The 21723-nt window shown below is 42.9% G+C and overlaps 1 protein-coding gene across 2 annotated transcripts in view; it reads left to right on the top strand.

Moving 5' to 3' along the window:
* The window catches only part of CAP2 (cyclase associated actin cytoskeleton regulatory protein 2), a 198046-nt gene that overhangs the window by 109542 nt on the left and 66781 nt on the right, over window positions 1–21723 (top strand). For both annotated transcript variants that reach the window (XM_030211332.1, XM_030211341.1), the window contains exons 5-6: window positions 13612–13755; window positions 13956–14041. In XM_030211332.1, the coding sequence (XP_030067192.1) occupies window positions 13612–13755; window positions 13956–14041 (230 nt within the window). The remainder of the gene's footprint in view (window positions 1–13611; window positions 13756–13955; window positions 14042–21723) is intronic.

The following is a 21723-nucleotide window of genomic DNA, read 5'->3' on the forward strand; positions in this document are numbered from 1 at the left end:
CCAATATTTTCAAATAGCACCAAAATAGCTCCCAATTTTCATAGGTCCAGTTATACTTAATTATTATGTTCAAATAGTTAATATAGGTTCAATTGAATATTCATTTCCTTTTCCCATACCCTCTATTTTTTCTTTCTTCTTTTTTTTCCCTTTTATATCAATCTGTGAATATCATTTCTACAAGAAAGGAGCACTTAACTTAATCATACCAGGCAACTTCCCTTTATTTATTTAGTACCACAGTATTGCATGCAGAATAACATTCAGGCACCCATGTGCAGATGCTGATTTGTGCACAAAATGTAGCTGCTGTTAGTGCAGGTTCAGGTGTGCATGTGTCCAGTATACTCTCCCATGTTAGCACAAGGTTTTGTACAGGGCTGATTTTTTTATGTTATTTGATGACTTGCATTCAGGAGCAAAACATTGGCATTGCTCTTGTGTTAGGAAGCTGTGCATTATGTGTTAATACATGGCTCTAACCCAAAGTTTCTGCCTCAGCCTCTTGATGCTGACTGTTTGCCAGCAGCAGGCAGGTAAGAAACATTTGGTCTCGAGACCCTGTTGTGGTTGTGTTGAGCCCTGCAATGTTTCTGTATAGGGCTGTGCCTGTGAATGGAGCATGAGAGTGATTCCTGTTGGCATACCGGTCCTGCAGCTACTGCAATAAATTACCCAGTGGAGTGCATTCTCTTACTTTTTATGGTCATGTTCTATATTTGTTCATGTGCTGGGAACAGTCACATGACAGAGCCAGAACTTGATATTAATGCCTGTGTGTGTGTTTTCTAGCTACAGGCTGCTAGTCATCTGAAAGAAAAATGGAACAAAGGTTTATCCTCTCATAGTTTGTTTTCTCTTTAATCTTGCTACTGAACACCGGTAGCATAGTCAGCCCTACAGTTTTGGGGGTGCCCAAGGGTGGACTGTGGGGCAATGCATTCCTCTCTTCCCCCTCCTCCACGCTAACCATACCTTTTGCTGGCGTGGATGCTGAGGCCCCGCCAGACAAATAAATACAGTGCCGTCACTCCTCTGCTCCTCACGCTGCTTCCTTCCTGCTGTGAGCATACGCCTGGACTTCTTGCCCATGCTCTGAGCGTGCATGAGAAGTCCCGCCATGCTCAAAGCAGGAAGGAAGCAGCTCGAGGAGGAGGGGAGCAACAGCACTGTATTTATTTGGCTGGCGGGGCCTTGGCATCCCCGCCAGCAAAGGTAAAAGGGTGCTGCAGTTCTGGAGGGGGCCCAAGCCCAAAGCAATGGGGCTCAGGCCCCCAAGTTCCCCCCATGGCTACACCACTGCCGAACATATGAACATGTTTATATGCAGAGATTACTACTGCAGTCACATTTGGGTACAGATCAGGAAAATGCTGTGTGGTTCAGGCATTTCTAAATATAAGAAGGAATATGCTGCAAAACTTGGAAAAGCTGTTCTGACAGTATAGTTGAAACATTCTTGGGACTTCTTGTGTAAACTGCTTCGATGAAACATGAATGAGTGGTATACCAGATGTAGAAACTTAGGAGGGAGATAGTGCAAGGGTAGTGGGCGCCCTTGGCGAACTTTCAGCATTATGACCCCCCCCCGGCTTTGATAATTAATGTTACAATCATGATCATCGTATGAACATCCTATTAAATGCAGGTTAAAGTATGTGCTGATGGCTGTCATGACCTGTTGTTTTGCTTTGACTGTAGTTGTGTTTTGCTGCCCCCCCCCCCCCACAAGAAGCTGTTGCCCTAGGTGACCGCCTAGTCCTACGAAATGATTGGGCTGGCCCTGGAGGGAGATATAAAGGGGAAGGGTGGATCTCTTAACCAAGCACCATTAAGCTCTAACTGCTGTCTGAGCCTTATTTCACAAAAGAAAAAAAAACTATTTTGGTCTCTGAAAGGCAAGTAGAGTAAAAACAAAAAGATTCCCAGAATAACGGCAATCATAAAAGAACATAATCACAAGTCAATAAAAAAATATAGTTATCACAAACTGAAAAAAAATGTCTGGAGGAAGTGGAGCCATTAAAGGCACCCAGAGGCTCCAAACTGCTCATAGACAAACTCTCACCCAATGGTACACATGCTTTTTATTTGGCTCAAATAAGTTTGGGTAAGAGAACTGGTATGGCTGTGTAGCTTACTTCATATGGGAGAACCAAGAACTACTATGGATCAATTCATGTGAAGCATGTTTTGAAAGCTTCAGGTCTGGTTACAAGCAGATTTGTTTTGGGGGCTTGGAGCAAGGTGATTAATAAAATGTAAATAAAAAATTTACAATAACAAAATTATGAACTCCTATAATGCATCTACCCAGGGCAGAATTTGTCCAGAAATTTCCTATGAAATATAAGATGTATGCAGAGCATGGAAGATAGTGATTCAGATCTGTATGGAAATCTTACAGATACCATTGTGTTCAAAACTTTAGGTGCCCCTGGTCAAATTGTATGTTTATGAATCAATAAGTGAACAAAAGATGGCATAACCTTTTAAATGCTAAAGAGTTAAACACAACACTTTTCTGCAGTTTGTAATTTAAAATTACTGTTCCTTTGCTGATTTTATGAGCTTGAAAATAATTATGGCATGTACAAAAGTTTGGACAATCTTAACAGTTTATTCATTACCCATTATTAAAAATATTTCATTAATATAGCAGAAAAAGTGGATAACTCATTTGGCTTTCAGTTAATCAAGTGATGACAATTCCATGGTAGAACAAATACTCTGACCATTCTAACCTCTTGGGTTGTGTTTACCATTCTGTGTACTTTCAGCCACTATAAGCTCTTCCAACCAGCTGTCTGAGGTTTGACAATGAAGATAATTCACTCTAACAGAGCAGAGGAAAGTACAAAAACCTGTAAATGCTTTTTGTTACTACTTTCAACTTTCAGAAACATTGTTAAGAAATGGAAGTTGCATGGAAGAGCAGAAGTGAAGGCAAGATATAGAACACCCAAAAATATCTCTGATAGAACTGCACAAAAACTGGTCAGAGCTGCAAAACAAAATCCACAGACCACAGCAAAAGAGCTTATAAAAAGTTTAGCTGCCACTGAAGTAGATGTTTACAGTACAGGGTTGCAAGGGAAAGTTGTGAGAATAAGAAAGGAATCTGTTATTATGTTATCACAAAAGTCATCATCTAGCACAAAAGCAAACTTTGGTAATTGTGAAACTTTTTGGAACAGATTGCTGTTTGGTCACTATCACACAAGATACATTTGGAGAAAAAAAGGGTGAGACATTTGAAGAAAATAACACCTTGCCAAGCATTAACCTTCCATATCCCTTGTGGGGACGAAAGGGTTAACCTTTTGAGTTGTGTGGCAACCAGTGGCACAGGAGATATAGTGCAGGTCAAAGGTACAATGGATTCTACTACATATCAACATCCTAGAAGTGAAGCATTCCTGGGCTGATTCTTCTCACACTGAGGGGGAATTCATGAAGGCACGGAAAAAATGTGTATCACCGCAAGTTGCATTAAGGTATTTGCATAGTAATGAGATGCAAAACATACATTTGTATATTTTGCATCTCATTTCTACCTAACCCACAGCAACTTAAACACCACCATGGGAGAGGTCACATGATGCAGTGAGTGAGGGGACAGTATTTCTCCTGAGCTCTAAAGCTTACTTCCTGTTCTCCGATCCATTGTGCGATCATCTGCATCTATAAACTTTCTAAATCGCATGCACTATTTCTGCAAAAGTGTATGGACACATTTCTGTGCAAGGAGCAGCAGATACGTCTGGGAAGTCTGCGAAGAGGGACAAGGACAAAACCAAGGCCACGAATCCTGGGGATGCCAAGATGGCGGAGGCCCTAGAAGAATAGAGTGGAGTGAACGATGTTCTTCTTAAAAAGCTCACCAACGCAGTGGTGGATGCTTTGGGATTGACTCAATATTAAGAATGCTACTTTGCAGTCCATATCGACTTCGGTAACTGATTTCAATGTTCAGGTAACAGAGGTTGAGAAACAGGTGAGTGAGATGGAGGACTGTGTTACAACAGCAATGACAGAGTTGATGTGACTGAGAGCCACTGTGGTGGCATGCAGGGAGAAACTGGATGACCTGAAGAACAGGTCAAGACAAAATAATATTTTCATCACTGGTCTTCCAGAATCTTTGAAGGGCATTGAATTATTAGGGTTCCTGGAGGGATGGTTGGTGCGAGAGCTCCTACAACATGATCATTTGAGTCTTGTGAGCATTGAATGGGCACACCACATGGGCAGAAGATCAGAGGGCACATGAGGACCTATGTTGTGATAGCCCATGTCCTGAATTTTGCAGTCAAGGAACTTATACAAACTTATCTTCTGAAAAGGGAGCTGCAATATCAGAATCAGTGTATTTTACTTTTACAAGATTATTCCGTGCATGTGGTGGCTCAGTGGCAGAGATTTGCTGATATATGTAAGAAATTGGTCACTGTTAAACAATGCTTCACCCTGCATACCCAGCTACCCTTTGGGTCCTTTATGAAGGGAAGTATCATGTTTCCACCAATGCAGAGGAGGCTCGAGTGCAGGTGGCACAATGGTGTGATGTAGTCAACCTCTTCTTGAGCATGGTCTGGGATCATGCTTTATTATCTGAACTCTTGTTGGAGGGGGGGACCTATTTGTATTTGTGATCTGGAACACTCTTTTGAGAAGATAGACATGGACAGAACTGGACTGACTGTGGCCTGATGTGTGTGTGTGTATATACATATGGATCGTGGGTGAGGAGGGATGTTGTAGCTGGATGAATGAAGTGATGACTGTAGAAGGAGAGTGTGTGGAGTGTGTTTGGGGAGTGAGGGTTTGGGGGAGGTTGGGGAAGTGGGGGGGGGGGTTATTGAGGGGTTGGTAGTGGTTTGGTGAGTGGGTATGTATGGGAATGTGGTGGGGGGGGGGTTGGTTGATGATTGTGTGTGTGGGGGGGGGGTTGTATTACTTTATTCTTTTCAAATCTTACAACCAAGTAATACTTGTACAGAAAAGTAAAGCTATCCAATAATTCAAAATAGGAAATTCTATACAAAAGTAAAATAAAAATATTAGATAGCTAAACTCAAGTCCACTATTTACGGATCCTAGACTTCATAAGTGGAAATATTTTATGGGGAAAAAATACTGTAACTATATAAAGAAAATAAATCTGACAGATTATGGAATACCTTAATATGTTTTAGAGCAAATAATAATGATGATATTAACTAGCCCCCACAAGTCTTTTGGCTACTAAAAAGTCAGTAAGATGAGAAGGCTCAAAAAACACATATTTAACTAATTGGCAACGGACTACACATTTACACGAATAGCATAAGTAAAAAGTAGCACCAATCTGAAGAACCCCTGGTTTGGTTGTTTGTGTTTTATGATTCAACAATTTTTATTATTGATGATTTTCAAATACAACATCACAGTCAAGGTATAATAACAAAGCATGAACAAAATCCTGCTTATACACAGAATAAAGCTATCCGAAAACAAACTCATCAATAACGATTTTTTGTGAGCTCATCCCAACCCCCCCCCCAATCCCTCTCCCCCCCCCCCCAAAAAAAAAAAACAGACACAAGCCTAAGGTATGCACCATCTGAGGTCTTAGGAACACAGTGGTGCCTCCTTGTACTCTTGATATCAGCACATCAAAAGGAGTTTAAAATCAAACTCCTGGCATGTGACAGGGGACTTGATGTATCCCCTCCATACTTCAAAAAATAACTTCCTTCACTTAGGTGAGCACTTAGCAGATCTCTGTTCCAACAACATTAAACTGCATACGATTCCTCCAGGCCCAAAAAGGTGCCTCTTCTCCAACCCACGCACCCAAAATAACCCGCTTGCCGATTGCTCCCGCCTTTCGAACAAGCAGCACCTGTGTATGACTGGAAAAATGAAAAGCCTACTACTACTACTTAACATTTCTAGAGCGCTACTAGGGTTACGCAGCGCTGTACAAATTAACAAAGAAGGACGGTCCCTGCTCAAAGGAGCTTACAATCTAAAGGACGAAATGTCAAGTTGGGGCAGTCTAAACTTCCTGAGTAGAGGTGTAGTGGTTAGGTGCCGAAAGCGACATTGAAGAATGAAAAGCCTCATACTTATCTATCAGAAACCATCAGTCTCTCAAGATAATTTAATACAGCTTTCCAAAACTGTTTTATCTTTGGACAACTCCACATAGCATGGAAGAATTATCCTCCTGGCGGCATTTCTGACAAATCGGAGATTCCACACCACCCGCCTTGAATACTTGCTCCTGCGTACAATATACCCTATGCAACGTGCAAAACTGACACTCCTGTATCTCAGCGCTCACAGAGACTTCCGGGACTCGCCTAATAAGCGCCCGCAAATCCAAGGAAGCAGCCGAGATGCCTAAATCCCGGCTCCATTTAGAGATAAGATCACTATAGCGCCGGGCTGGGGAAAGCAATTGTAGTGCTTTATGTAATGCAGAAACTATCAAACCCCCATTGCTAAATTTATCAAAAAAGGCCCAAGGATGATTCCCCCAATGACGGATGTAACGCAGACGAATCTAAAGACCTAATATAATGCTGTAATTGGAGATATGCCTGTAAATCTCGAGGTTCAACAGCCTTTCATGCCTGCAAAACCTCCCAGGAAAGCAACCAACCCTCGTCATTCAGAACATGCTGCACCAAGAAAACACCCCATACCTGCCACCGCTGAAAACTAGCATTATCCTGCCCAGGTAAGAACTGTAGGTTACACCAAATAGGGAGCTGATCTGAGATCTCCTGGCACCCCTATTAAGAAGGCACCTATAGAATGTCTAGCATAACCAAATACACATGCATGTTTTTATGTGTGAGCACTTATGCCAGTCGTAGAGCTGCTGTAAAAGCTTATGCCTAGATTGGGAAAGTATATGAATAAATCATAGTATTCTATAATTTACGTTCAGAATTGTGTGCCCTGCCCATGCTCCACCAAAACTTCACCCATGTGAACACCCACCCACAAAATACATACCATTGAAGATTGGCACATACTTACAGAACAGCATGATTCTGTCATTTATGCGCCTATGCTACTGGCTGGGCTACTGTCTTGCAGATAAACCAAAATCCAGTAAACCAGTTTTGGAGAGGCGTTATCCCTGTAAACTTAGCAGCAAAGAAAAATGAAGTCCAAAAAGAAAAGGAGTCCAAGCTGTATGGTGTTTGCAGACGATATGATGCTCATTCTTAACACAACCTGAGAAACCTGAGGTGTTACATACTTTTCATTCATATGGCGTTTTGTCAGGTTTGAAGTTTAATTTGTCGAAATCTGAGTCTTTACCCTTGCGTTTACAGATTTCAGATCATCGGCTATCCTTTCCCCTAAAAGAGGCCCCAGGCTTGGTTAAGTATCTAGGGGCTTATATTCCCTCAGATCTTACTAAACTTTATGACACTAATGGTTCTCTCTTGCTGAAGAGATCCATAGACTGTCTGCGCTTGTGGGGGGGCTCTTCCTTTACCTTTATCAGGATGTATCTTTTTATATAACATGCTAATTGTCCCTCGGTGGTTGTATCTTCTTCAGACACTGCCAGTGTGGTTCCAGCTACGCGATATAGCCAAGCTACAGAAGGCACTTAGAGGATTCCTCTGGGGTGGGAAAAAGTCTCAACTGCCTCTGCGGGTTCTGACCCTCCCCAGGGAGAAGGGTGGCTTTGGGCTGTTTGATGTTGGTACGTATAACTTAGTGGTGGGGCTGAGACTGGTTTGGGACTGATGTTTGGGGACTGAGTTTGGCACTCTTGTTTTATTAGAGGAGAACGTTTTGTCTCCTATTTCATACTTATATTTGCTGCCTGCCAGGACATCTAGGTTACATCCAGTCCATCGCATTCATGTTATTTGGACATATATGAGACATGTCTAGCAAAAGCTTTGTAGGAGGGTCGGAGTTAATATTGAGGTGTCTCCTTTTCTCCCTTTAGTGGGTAATTTGGACTTTGTGACTGACAATAAAATTTTCTAGGGGTGCCATGCTGCCATACTAGGGGTATGCAACAGGTGAGAGCTATGTTAACTGATGAGGCTCGCATCATGACTTCTGGGGAACTTCAATCCCTGTACAGTCTTTCAATAGTGGATATTTTTCTTATTTGCAGCTGCAGTATTGTCTGAGTGCTTTACCCTTGGAACACCTGGTTAAGGCTGTGGCTGTAAAGATTCAGAATTGCTTACAATATTTTGAGGTTTGGCCTCCTAGGTTGGGGCACTATAAGCAGTTCTTTTTACTCTGGTGCCAGATTTCCACTTTGAAGCTCTGGCTCAGTCTTGGAATGCTAGGATCCACCTTAGGAGTCCTCACTCCAGAAAAAGATCTGGGTGTTATTGTAGACAATATGCTGAAATCTTCAGCCCATTGTGTGGTGGTGGCCAAAAAAGCAAACAGGATGCTAGGAATTATTAGGAAGTGGGTGCACAATAAGATCAAGAATATTATAATGCCTCTGTATTGATCCATGGTTCAACCTCACCTTGAGTGTTGCATTCAGTTCTGGTAGCTGTATCTCATAAACAATATAGCGGAATTAGAAAAGGTTAAAAAGAGAGCAACCAAAATGAAAAAGGGGGATGGAGCTCCTCCTATATGAGGAAAGGCTAAAGAGGTTAGGGCTCTTCAGCTTGGAAAAGAGACGGCTGAGGGGAGATATGATTGAGGTCTATAAAATCCTGAGTGGTGTGGAAAGCGTAAAGTGAATCGATTTTTCACTCTTTCAAAAAGCACAAAGACCAGGGACATTCAGTGAAATTACATGGAAATATTTTTTCACTCAAAGAATAGTTAAGCTCTGGAACTTGTTGCAGGAGGATGTGGTAACAGCAGTTAGCGTATCTTGGTTTTAAAAATGTTTGGACAAGTTCCTGGAGGAAAAGTCCATAATCTGTTATTGAGATGGACATGGAGGGAACCACTGCTTGCCCCGGGATTGGTAGCATGGAGTGTTGCTATTAATTGGGTTTCTGCCAGATACTTGTGACCTGGATTGGCCACAGTTGGAAGCAGTATTCTGGGCTACATGGACCATTGGTTTAACCCAGTATGGCAATTCTTATGTTTTTATGTTCTTATGAAGAGTAAAATGATCAGACAAGAATACAAAACAAAGTTTTGTTCAATTTTTTTCACTTTCAGTTTTATACATGAAAGCAATACTTTGAACAGGAATAGTTGTGGATCTAATACAAATCAAAAAGAAACAGCTAAAAAGAATCCACAAGTAGCCCATATTAAGCAAAGACCATGGTCACATATCCTGAGGAATCGGGTTACAACAAGAAAATTAAACAGGTCTTTAACTTATACAACTTAGCTAGAGGCTAACATGTAAGTAAAGCATGGCCCTACATACATACATACATTTATTTATTTATTTATTAGGATTTATTTACTGCTTTTTGAAGGAATTCACTCAAGTACAGCAAGAATAAGTCAAGCAGGTAATTACAGCAGTAAATATATTCAAATAGCACTGCACTGACCACTACACTACTCCAGGGACCTGCATGCTTCTCGAATAGACCTACGTGGAGGGGCATAATCGAACGGGGCGCCCAAGTTTTCCTAAGGGCGTTCTTGCAGGACGTCCCCACAAAGGGGCGAGGAAACTCGTATTATCAAAACAAGATGGGCGTCCATCTTTTTTTAAGATAATACGGTTGGGGATGCCCAAATCTCAACATTTAGGTCGACCTTAGAGATGGTCGTCCCCGGTTTTCAGCGATAATGGAAACTAAGGATGCCCATCTCAAAAACGACCAAATCCAACTCATTTGGTCGTGGGAGGAGCCAGCATTCATAGTGCACTGATCCCCCTGACATGCCAGGACACCAACCGGGCACCCTAGCGGGCACTGCAGTGGACTAACTGATGCACTAACTGAACGGAAAAAGCCCTTCCCTTACCGATCCCTTAGCAATTCAGAAAGGAACAGGCATGCATGAAGGAAATCGCATGCAAATGAGCTGCTCGCTGTTAGCTCATTTGCACACGATTTCCTTCCTAAGGAGGGGAAGCCAGTGCAGATGGTTCTCTGTGCATGCCAGAGACGGCTTCATACATGCAGACAAGCTGTGTGTATAATAGCCGTCTACAACCTTGAAAAAACACAAGTCCAGGTGAAAACGTCCAAGTGCTTGTCAGGGACATCTTTTTATTTTTTTTGAGTATGGGTGCCTTCGCTATGCCTCTGTCCCTGCGACGGGCAGTTGAGGATGTCCAAAATGTGGATGTTTCTGTGAGAAGGATGTCCATGCCTTTGCTATGCCTCCGACACCCCCTTTATTTATTTATTTGGATTTTGAATCACAAGTAGCAGCAGTGGGATTTGAACCGGCCACCTCTGGATTTCAAGACCAGTGCTCTAACCATTAGGACACTCATCCACTCCACTCCCTTGAAATTTGGCTGTCCCTGTGGGGGGGGGCAGTTCAGGACGTCCAAAATGTTTGAAAGAAGGAAGTCCACGCCTTCGTTATGCCTCCGCTGACACACACACACCTCCCCTACCAGGGACCTGCATACTGCTGCGATGGACCTAAGTATGATATTTGAGTCTGGCAAAAAAAGTTTTTAAAGTTTTTTTCAGGGTGGGATGGGGTTAGTCACCAATGGGGGAGTCAGGGGAGGTCATCCCCGATTCCCTCCGGTGGTCATCTGGTCAGTTCAGGCACCTTTTTGAGACTTGGTCATAACAAAAAATGGACCAAGTAAAGTCGGCCAAGTGCTCGTCAGGGACGCCCTTCTTTTTTCCATTATCGCTTGAGAACACCCATGTGTTAGGCACACCCCAGTCCGGCCTTCGCTACGCCTCCAACACGCCCCTAGGAACTTTGGTCGTCCCCACGATGGGAAGCAGTTGGGGATGCCCAACATCGGCTTTCAATTATGCCGATTTGGGCGACCCTGAGAGAAGGACGCCCATCTCCCAATTTGCGTCGAAAGATGGGTGCCCTATCGAAAATAAGCCTGATAGTAACATAGTAGATGACGGCAGAGAAAGCCCTGTACAGTCCATTCAGTCTGCCCAACAAGATAAACTCATATGTGCTACTTTAAATGTATACCTGACCTTGATTTGGCCTTTCCATTTTCAGGGCATAGACCATAGAAGTCTGCCCAGCACTAGCTTTGCTTCCCAATTACCAGTGTTGCCATCCAATCTCCGCTTAGCTTCTCTGGATCCATTCCTTCTGAACAGGATTCCTTTGTGTTTATCCTACGCATTTTTGAATTCCGTTACCATTTTCATCTCCACCACCTCCCGCGGGAGGGAGTTCCAAGTATCCACCACTCTGTCCGTGAAAAAATACTTCCTGACATTTTTCCTGAGTCTGCCCCCCTTCAACCTCAATTCATGTCCTCTAGTTCTACTGCCTTCCCGTCTCCAGAAAAGGTTTTGTTTGCAGATTAATACCTTTCAAATATTTGAACATCTTTATCATATCACCCCTGTTTCTCCTTTCCTCCAGGGTATACATGTTCAGGTCAACAAGTCTCTCCTCGTACATCTTGTAACACAAATTTCATACCATTTTTGTAGCTTTTCTTTGCACCACTTCAACTCTTTTTACATCCTTAGCAAGATACGACCTCCAAAACTGAACACAATACTCCAGATGGGGCCTCACTAATGACTTGTAAAGGGGCATCAACACTTCCTTTCTTCTGCTGGTTACACCTCTCTTTATACAGCCTAGCAACCTTCTGGCTAGGCCACCGCCTTGTCGCACTGTTTTGTCGCCTTCAGATCCTCAGATACTATCACCCCAAGATCCCTCTCCATGTCTGTGCATATAAGACTCTCACTACCTAACTCATACATCTCCCGTGGATTTCTACTCCTTAAGTGCATCACTTTGCATTTGTTTGCATTGAATTTTAATTGCCAAACATTAGACCATTCTTCTAGCTTCTGCAGGTCTTTTTCATGTTTTCCACTCCCTCCGGGGTGTCCACTCTGTTACAAACCTTGGTATCATCCATGTAAAGGCAAACTTTACCTTCTAACCTTTCAGCAATGTCACTCACAAATATATTGAACAGAATCGGCCCCAGCACCGATCCTTGAGGCACTCCACTACTCACCTTTCCCTCCTCCGAGTGAATTCCATTAACCATCACCCTCTGGCATCTGTCCTTCAACCAGTTCCTAATCCAGTTCACCACGTTGGGGCCTATCTTCAGCCTGTCAGGTTTATTTAAGAGCCTCCTGTGATGAACCGTGTCAAAGGCTTTGCTGAAATCTAAGTAGATTACATCTATCGCACGTCCTTGATTCAATTCTCTGGTCACCCAGTCAAAGAATTCACTGAGATTCTTTTGGCACAATTTACCTTTGGTAAATTCATGTTGTCTCGGATCTTGCAACTTATTGGATTGCAGGAAATTCACTATCCTTTCCTTCAGCATCCTTCCATTACTTTTCCAATAACTGAAGTGAGGCTTACCGACCTGTAGTTTCCAGCTTCTTCTCTGTCACCACTTTTCTGAAGAAGGACTACATCCGCTTCAAGGATTTATTAAACATCTTTAAGAGGACCTCAATATCCTGGGATGGATCCCGTCCAGTCCCATGGCTTTGTCCACCTTTAGATTTTCAAGTTATTCATAAACACTGTTTTCCATCCATCCAGCTATATCTGCTCCATTCTGATATGTACTTTTGCCAGTCAATCGTGGCCCTTCTGCAGAATTTTCTTCCATGAAAACAGAACAGAAGTATTTGTTTAGCACATTTGCTTTTTCTTCATCATTTTCCGCAATTCCATTTTTAGTCTTCCTCCTTTCACAAATATACCTGAAGAAATTTTTGTCGCCCCTCCTTACATTTCTAGCCATTGTTCTTGCGCTTTCGCCAGACGTATCTCTCTCTTGGCTTCTTTCAGTTTCATCCAGTATTCCTCTCTATGACCCCCTTTTACTAAGGCACGCTCAAGTTTTTAGCGCATGCTAAAATTGGGCATGCGCTAAACGTTAGAGACGCCCATGCATTCCTATGGGCATCTTTAACTTGTCCTAGGGGAACCCCAGCCACTCAGGTTTTCAGGATATCCACAATGAATATTCCCGAGTTAGATTTGCATGCACTACCTCCATTGCATGCAAATTTAACTCATGAATATTCATTGTGGATATCCTAAAAACCTGAGTGGCTGGGGTTCCCCCAGGACAGGTTTGGGAACCACTAGAATACTATAAGTTGCATATGTATCTCTGATGTTTAGGCTCTGTGGCTGGTGTAAGTGCTTGCTACTCACTGTTAGGCACATATTTAAGTACTTATGCTGGTATTCTATAAAGGAAAGTAGGCACCTATGTTCCTTTATAGAATAAGCTTCTACCATGGGCCTTCAAAATGCTTTATAAAATTACTCTCTATTTTGATAAATGTCTAATTTCTAGCCGGCTTTCATTCTATTCTATTCATATTAATATATACAGGTGCAAATATGTAAGAATGAATAAATGTTATTGATGGCTCCAATTGGTCTATCATATAGATAATCAATACATTTTGATTCATTCTCCTGAAATTAATTAACAGAGGGCCCCATGTTTCACTTCCACAGACTGACCTGGCCATTCTTCTGAAACCAATATCGGACAAGATTCAGGAAGTTCAGACCTTCAGGGAGAAGAACCGAGGAAGCCAGTTATTCAATCATCTCTCGGCCATCAGTGAAAGTATCCCTGCTCTTGGCTGGATAACAGTGGTGAGTTGAATACTTGAAAATATATCACTTTAAACCTGTCTTCGTCTTATAGCACTGCCCTAACATTTCCACTCTTTGCCATTTAAAACCTTTGATGGGTATGCTCTGTATAGTTCACTGTCTCGTTCTTTGGTGGTGTTTTCTCTTTTGTTTAACTTTTCTTTACTCACTGTCCTTGGGTGATGGTGCTCTTCTCTTAGTCCCCTAAACCAGGTCCTTATGTCAAGGAGATGAATGATGCTGCTACCTTTTATACTAACAGGGTCTTAAAGGACTACAAAAACACGTGAGTTCCCTTTATTTTAAGTAATAACAATTTTTATTGATGACAGGTCAATACAAACAAACTGTCAAAAGTAAACATACTTTCCTCTCCGTATCGCTTCATACATTAGGGAAATTGTACTCGTATAGACAGTCATCATTTTATAACCTTTACCTCCCCACCCCTATCTATTCATCCTTATACAGTCACACGAATTATACACATGTAATCACAATGCAAACTAACACAGTTAACTTCCAAATAACACGTTAGATCATAACACTTTTATGCTATAACTGTTTTACTCACTATAACAGTTCCCAATCCTACCCCCCTCCCCCCTTCCCTTAGAATCCCTCCCCTCTTCCCCCCCTTCCCCCATCCCAGTACAATTATTGAAGGTCCCAGGTATTATGTATCTATATCATTTCTAGCACACTTCGTCTAATGTTAAGACCTTCATCAACATATCCATAGCAGCAGAGATCCCCATAACATTTTAGTATCTTCCCCCCCTCCCCCCCTCCTCATGTACTCTACCACTGAACAGTGATGTCTTACTTGACAATTTAACTTCATGCGTCTTTCCACACTCGTTCCAAACACTCCAGCTAACCTAAAGTATTCAGGACTTGGCTCCGTGCTCGTGGGGATATTTTGTTTATATACGCCTTCCAGATTTTTATAAATCGCAGCCGCCTCTTTGGCAAGTTGCGGGCATCTTGCATTTCCCATAACATGAGCTCGTGTAACTTATTTCTCCAATACCAAAACGAAGGTCCCTTATCTGCAGTCCAACAATTAAGAATACATTTCTTCCCCAGAATACACAGCTTGCAAAGAAATATCTTTTCTTCGCACGTTCCCTTATTCCATGCCATTATAGAACTCAGTATCGTCCCCTCAAAGGACAGAACCACTTGACTCCCTAGAACCCAGCTTGCAAATCGGGAGAGGGCTGACCAGAACCCTTGTATCTCTCTACATTGCCATATACCATGATAAAAGGAGGCACCCACTTCCGCACATTTAGGACACTCACTTGTTTCCACCACACCTGCATACCAGGCCTGTTTCACCGAGAAATATGCCCTATGGACCGTGCGAAAGTGGCATTCCTGTAATTCGGCACTGTGCACCACCCTCATACCTCCCTGGAGCGTTGCTAAAATCTTCCCCTCAGCTATTCGGCTTCCCACCTCCTGACTCCATCTTTCAGCAACCAGTTTAACATCTCTTTTGGGTTGTTTCCCCACCAATGCTTTATGAAACCAGGACACTGATATCTGTCCTGCTGCATCCCCAGTCAGGAAGTCCTGGATTTCCTTCTCAAATCCTGGTAGGAGGCTTACCATGGGAAGACTACGTACATAATGAGAAAGTTGACGATAAGCTAATTGTGCTAACAGTCCCCCCGCATACTGTTTTTCAAACTCAGAATAAGACATTATCGTCCCATCTTTTAATAAGAAGTTCCCCAAAAGTATCACTCACTGTTTCCCAAAATTTCTGAAAATTTTACTTTCCCGCCCAGGTGAGAACTCCACATTACCTACAATGGGTAGCATCACACTACTCTCTGAGCTATGCCCCCAGAGCTTTGTCATCTCTTTCCACAAATATCGTAATGGTTGTAGAAGTAGGCTGTGTTTGACCTGCCGTGGGAGATTTCCAGTTTTTGCGTGTAGTAAGTAATTAAGGTGCCAAGGACTAAAATACTGATTTTCTAACTGTAGATCTGTATACGTTCCCGTTCCCATAATCCAATCTCTTAAATGTCTTAGGAGACATGCTTGATTATATATTCGCATGTCAGGCATTCCTAATCCTCCATTCCCCTGAGTTCCCTTAATGAAGTCCCATTTGAGCTTTGCCTTCTTTCCCGCCCAACAGAATCTAGCTACCTGCCTCTGGTGCGCCCTCAAATCTTTTTTCCACAGCCACAATGGTAATACTTGCAATGTATATAACCATTTTGGGAACACCAGCATTCGATATAAGTGAATCCTACCAAAAAGTGACAGTGGTAGGGAGCTCCATTTAGCCAACTGCTCCTTCGTATTTCGTAGTAACTGGGGAATATTAGCAGCATAAAGCTGCATGGGATCCAATGTTAATTGAATGCCCAGGTATCTGAATGACCCTGTCGCCCACCGTAATGGAAACTGTACCCAGGCCTCCCTTTTAACCTCCCGACTCGCCAATGCCTCCGATTTCATCAAATTTAATTGAAATCCGGAAAAATCCCCGTATTCCTTTATACTTTCCATAAGGGGTCCCAGAGAAGTCATAGGGTTCGTTAATAAAACTAACAGGTCGTCCGCAAATGCTGCTAATTTAAATTCCCTATCTTGAATATGGACTCCCGTTATATCTATGTTATTACTTATCTCTCGTATCAGTGGGTCAAGTGTTAAGACGAAGAGAAGTGGTGATAGAGGGCATCCCTGGCGCGTCCCTCTACCGATAGGAAACCAATCCGAGACCCCACCATTTACCAGGAGTCTCGCCTTGGGATCGGTATACAGAGTTTTAACCGCTTGCAGGAAGAATCCGCCTATGCCATAAGCTTTAAGTGTTTCAAAGAGAAATCCCCAATCCACCCTATCAAATGCCTTTTCGGCATCAAAACTAATTAACATTGTTGGTAATCCTTCCCTCCGCGTTTTTTCCAACGCTAAGGTTATCCTCCTCATATTCTTTGCTATTTTCCTGCCCCTTACAAATCCCACTTGTGGGTCTTCTACCAAAGAGGGAAGGTATCTAGCCAACCTATTAGCTAACAGTTTGGCCAAAAATTTTGCCTCTGAATTTAAGAGTGAAATGGGCCGGTAAGATTCTGGGTATTGAGCTGATTTACCTGGTTTTAACAATACCGTTATATGGGCCTGATTCATATACAATGGCATTGATTCCCGTTGAACTGTTATGTTAAAGACCTCGGTCAATATCGGGCCAATTTCTGTCTGCAATAACGTGTAGAACTCATTCCTCAGTCCATCAGGACCTGGTGCCTTCCCTAAGGAACTCTGTTTAATTACCCACATCACCTCATCTACCGTGATGTCTGCATTCAGCACCCTCAGTTCTTCAGCATCTACTTGGGGTAACTCGACACTAGCCAGATAAGCCGCACTAGGCGTGACCAGATCTTCCTTTGATTTATATAGTTTGGCAAAAAACTCTTTAAAGATTCCCAAAATTTCACTATCCTTATTTGCGAGTAGTCCTCGGCTGTCTTTTAATGTAAGTATCTTCTGATAACCTGCTTTCCTACCCATGACCCGCGCCAAAAAACCCCCTCCTTTATTAGCAAACTTGTAAAGATGGTATTTATAATAGGCCATAGACCTCCGGACCGTGCGATGCAGCAATTCATTGAGACTCTGCTGCGCCTCTAATAACAGCACCCTTAGTCTCTGCGAGTGGTCTATACTATATTGTCTCCTTAGTTTAGTCACTCTCTTCTCCAATCTAAGAAGTTCTTGTTTTCTCGCTTTTCTTTTGAAACTTGTATAAGCTATGATCTCCCCCCTAAGTACAGCTTTAGCTGCCTCCCAATAGAGCACTGGGTCATCCCTATGATTCTCATTATCAGTGTTAAAATCCTTCCAGCATTTCAGCAAATGAGACAAGAATTGATTGTCCCGGTACAACCAAGTTGGGAATCTCCATACATAATCCTCTCTCCTCTCCCCCTCTATCTGCAGTCTCACCATTACCCATGCGTGATCTGAGATCATTATTGGCCCTATTTTTGCTGTTTCCACCTGTGTGAACAAGTCTCCAGTGACAAATATATAGTCAATACGAGATAAAGAGGCGTGCGCTCTCGATAAGTGGGTATAATCCCATTCTAAAGGGTTCAAGGTTCTCCACACATCTACCACAGCAAACGCCTCTTCCAACCCTGCTATACCTCTCCCGGGCCTGGCCAGCTCCCTCCTCGATGGATTAGACCTGTCTAATGACGGGTCTGCTGCTTCATTAAAGTCTCCCCCCATTACAATCTGGGCCTCTCCTAGTCCCTGCAATGCTTTAGTTAATTGTAAATAAAATTGCTTTTCATATGTATTGGGGGCATAAATGTTGCAGAGCACTACCGGTTGTCTATCCAGTATTATGGATGCCAGCACATATCTGCCACGGGCATCTCTTACGATCTTAAGAACCTGCACATGTATTCCTTTACGTACCAGTGTGATCACTCCTCCTTTTCCCCCCACTGCCGGAGATTCAAAAATTTCTCCAACCCACCACCGTTTCAGTTTGGCATGTTCTGCTCCTGTTAAATGGGTCTCCTGCAGAAATGCAATTGATGCCTGTTGGTCATTAAGTGTTTTTAAAATTTTTAAATTTTAAAGTGTTTTAAAATTTTTGTCTTTTAATAGGCGAATGGATACCCCCTACATTCCAAGTTATAACTTGTAATGAAATCATGTGATCCCTATCTGTCTATCAGTACTTCCATGCAATCTTCCAACAAACATGCCAGGGAGGCGTCCCAGCCACCACCTCCCCAGCACTATCTTCCAGGTCCTCCATACTCTCTTATCACTCCAGACATCCTGCTCAGTCTCATTGCATACACACAAATAACTTGTATCCCTCCCACTCCCTACCCCTTTCCCTCTCCCCTGCCCCAAGCTTCTTCCCATCCCTCCCTTCTTCCCTCTTCCCCGCTCATCACACTTCCAGGTCCCCTCCATACCCGAGACTTCTCTCGCCCCACAAAGCCCCCAATTTAATTACAATCATCTTATTTTATTTCTGAACCCCTCACCCCTCAAGGGTCACAAGCCGGCGGCCCGAAGAGGCCCATTCCGGACGAATAATAAATGTCCCTTGGGTTTATACCTTATCATCTACAACTGTTATATATATCAATGAGCCAAATCCTAAAAGAGGACTTTCAATGCAACTCTTATCACATCCAACCATCCAGGCCCCCTATCCCTTCTCCCCAAGTTTAGAGACCTGGAGGGGCCTTCAAATGTCCTACTCAACTCCCTTCCCGCCCAAGAGTCATGTGTCTGGCTCTTTCATTTCCACATCCAGGAACTGCTGGGCCTCTTGTGCGTTTTGAAAGGATCGCCATTGACTTCCATGTTTGATCTTTAGGACGGCGGGATAAAGCAGCATAAATTTAGTATTCTTGGAGACTAGTGCAGAGCATATTGGATGAAAATGGCGTCGTTGTTCTTGAACCCCTGCTGAATAGTCTTGAAAAATCTTAATCGGGTGCCCCTCATATGCAAGTGAGTCCCTCTTCAGTCTAAATCCCCTTAGGATCTCTTCCTTGTGTAAGTAGTTGAGCACTTTAATGATGACTATTCTTGGTCTCTGTAGGTTGGGTTGCCAACGCCCCAACCTGTGGGCTCGCTCAATGCACAGCTCTCCTCGACTATCAGAGAGAGCCAGTTCTCTTTTTAACCATTGTTCTAATAGCTGTCCAAGCGATTTTTCAGGGATCTTTTCCGGTAAACCTACAATTCTCAAATTACATCTTCTGGTACGGTTTTCCATGTCTTCTAGTTTTTCCTGTTGCGATTTAAGCTGTGCCCTAAGCCTGGCTATCTCCTGTATATTCTGAGAACAAGAGTCCTCTGTGGCTGCAATCCGATTTTCGGCTTCTCCCACTCTCTTCTCCGTTTCGGCCCCAGACGATTCCAAGTTTTTCAATTGTCCAGCCAATAGGTCAAATCTTGGATTTAGTGCAGCACTCACCGCTGCTGTTATTTGTGCCAATTGTTTATCTGTAAATTCTCCCTCAGACACACTTTTCGAGTCCGCCATTTTGTGACCAGGCTTGAGGGGTGAATTTTTTTCTTTATCAAATTTTGTTCCTCTGCGGGTGGTCCCTGATGACATGGGCTTCAAGTATTGCTCCATACACAATATGAACAAGTCACTTATGACCTCCTCGCACCCTGAGTTCTCACTGAACTAGTATGTAGTGCGAGGTCTCCGCCAGTACTTCGTCCCGGGCCCTCAGACTACCTTACAGGTATATCAGAATCTCAGTTCATGGCCCCTCGCAACTAGTATGGTGTTTCTAAGGCGTCCTCCTGGTCCAAGCAGGCAGACAAATTACTATAGGATCTTATTTCTTATCTTCTCCCAGGCTTGTAGATTTATTTATAACTTCCTCGCTCTCAAGGGGTCACAATTGATCACGCTTGTGATTCGTGGCTTTTTCCGCCCTTCGAGCTTTTTTTTTTTTTTTAGGTGCTCCACCAAAATTAAAATTGGGCCTGCCAGCTCCCCCGCCTTACCTCAGTAAGAATGCTGCCCTCGCTCAAGTCGTTATCTCGGCCTTCCTCGTTCACTATCGCTGCCTTCCACAGCCGGTTCAGGTTTTTCCTTCTCCCGTCTGGCTGTGCGCTTCTCGCGCTCACCACCCAGGATTGCCGTTATACACCTCGCGGCTCAATCACCGCCGCCATCTTGTACAGGCACTCCGTTCACTCAGGTAGTATTTTTATTTTTTTTTCTATTCAGGGAGTGGCATCGGCGTTGCTAATTAAGCGCTAAGGTCCATTTTGGCTCCTGCTACTCCCCTATATTCATGTGTGCGTTCAGGAGCGGGTTCAGCAGCTTTAAAATCGGGGGCTCCATGCGGGCGGGACGGAGCTCACAGCGCGACGTCCATTCCGCTGCTCGGCTCCACCGGAAGTCCTCCCTTTATTTTATTGTCAGCATTTCCATTGGAAAAGAAACTTCACTTCATGGTTTAAAATTAACTCAGTGGAGTTCATTCTTCAGATTTTGCAGTTAGGACAAAAGAGTGCTGGTGAGAAAGGCAATAAGAGGCTGTCACAGAGCATGGCCCGACTCTACTTACATTAAAGAATGGCCATCCAGTCATACTAGACTAGATTCTATATATTACGCCTAAAAAATTGGCGCAGAAAACAAAATATTCCTAGGTATATTCTATAAAGTGCACCTAAGTTTAAGCGTACTTTATAGAATACGCCTAAATTTCCCTGCGATTTATAGAACATGCCTAGTGCCCATCCACATGACAGTTACACCAAGTAAAACTTGGTGTAAATCCTGATGCCTAAATTAGTCATGGACTGGGTGTGTTCTATAACAGTTAGATTTTAGAAACGCCCACGACCTGCCCATTTCACACCCTCTTTTCAACTATGTGACTTAGAATTTACGCGCATCATGTTACAGAATACTCTTAGACATTTGAGCATGTAAATTCTAATTAATGCCAGTCAGTGTCAATTGCTTGTTAATTGGCAATTAATGGTGCTGATTGACTTGTTAATTAAGTTGCCCGCACAAATTGTTGCACAACTTAAATTGTCCTATATAGAATCCAGAGAACTGTGTGTTAATTTGATTATTTTAAATTTGTCATGATTTTCCTTAGCACTAACACACGGTCTAATTGGACGGAGCCTTTTTGTTTAATGGTATTGACCTTCTTAACTCAGTTGGCTCGCACATCTACAAATCAGTTGAACCTGCAGCATTTTACATGCTTTATCACTGTACATGCCTCTGTTGAAGTATCTATACTTAATTTCAAATCATGCCTCCGAAATTCCCCTTAAACGCATCTTTTCTGTACAGCCCAAAGTACAAACATTGGGCTAGATTCTATACATGGCGCCTGAAAAATCCACATGGTCAAAATATTATGCCTAGGTATATTCTCTAAAGTCCCCCTACATTTTACAGAA

This window comes from Microcaecilia unicolor, chromosome 1 (genome assembly GCF_901765095.1).
Source record: "Microcaecilia unicolor chromosome 1, aMicUni1.1, whole genome shotgun sequence".
Lineage (NCBI taxonomy): Eukaryota > Metazoa > Chordata > Amphibia > Gymnophiona > Siphonopidae > Microcaecilia > Microcaecilia unicolor.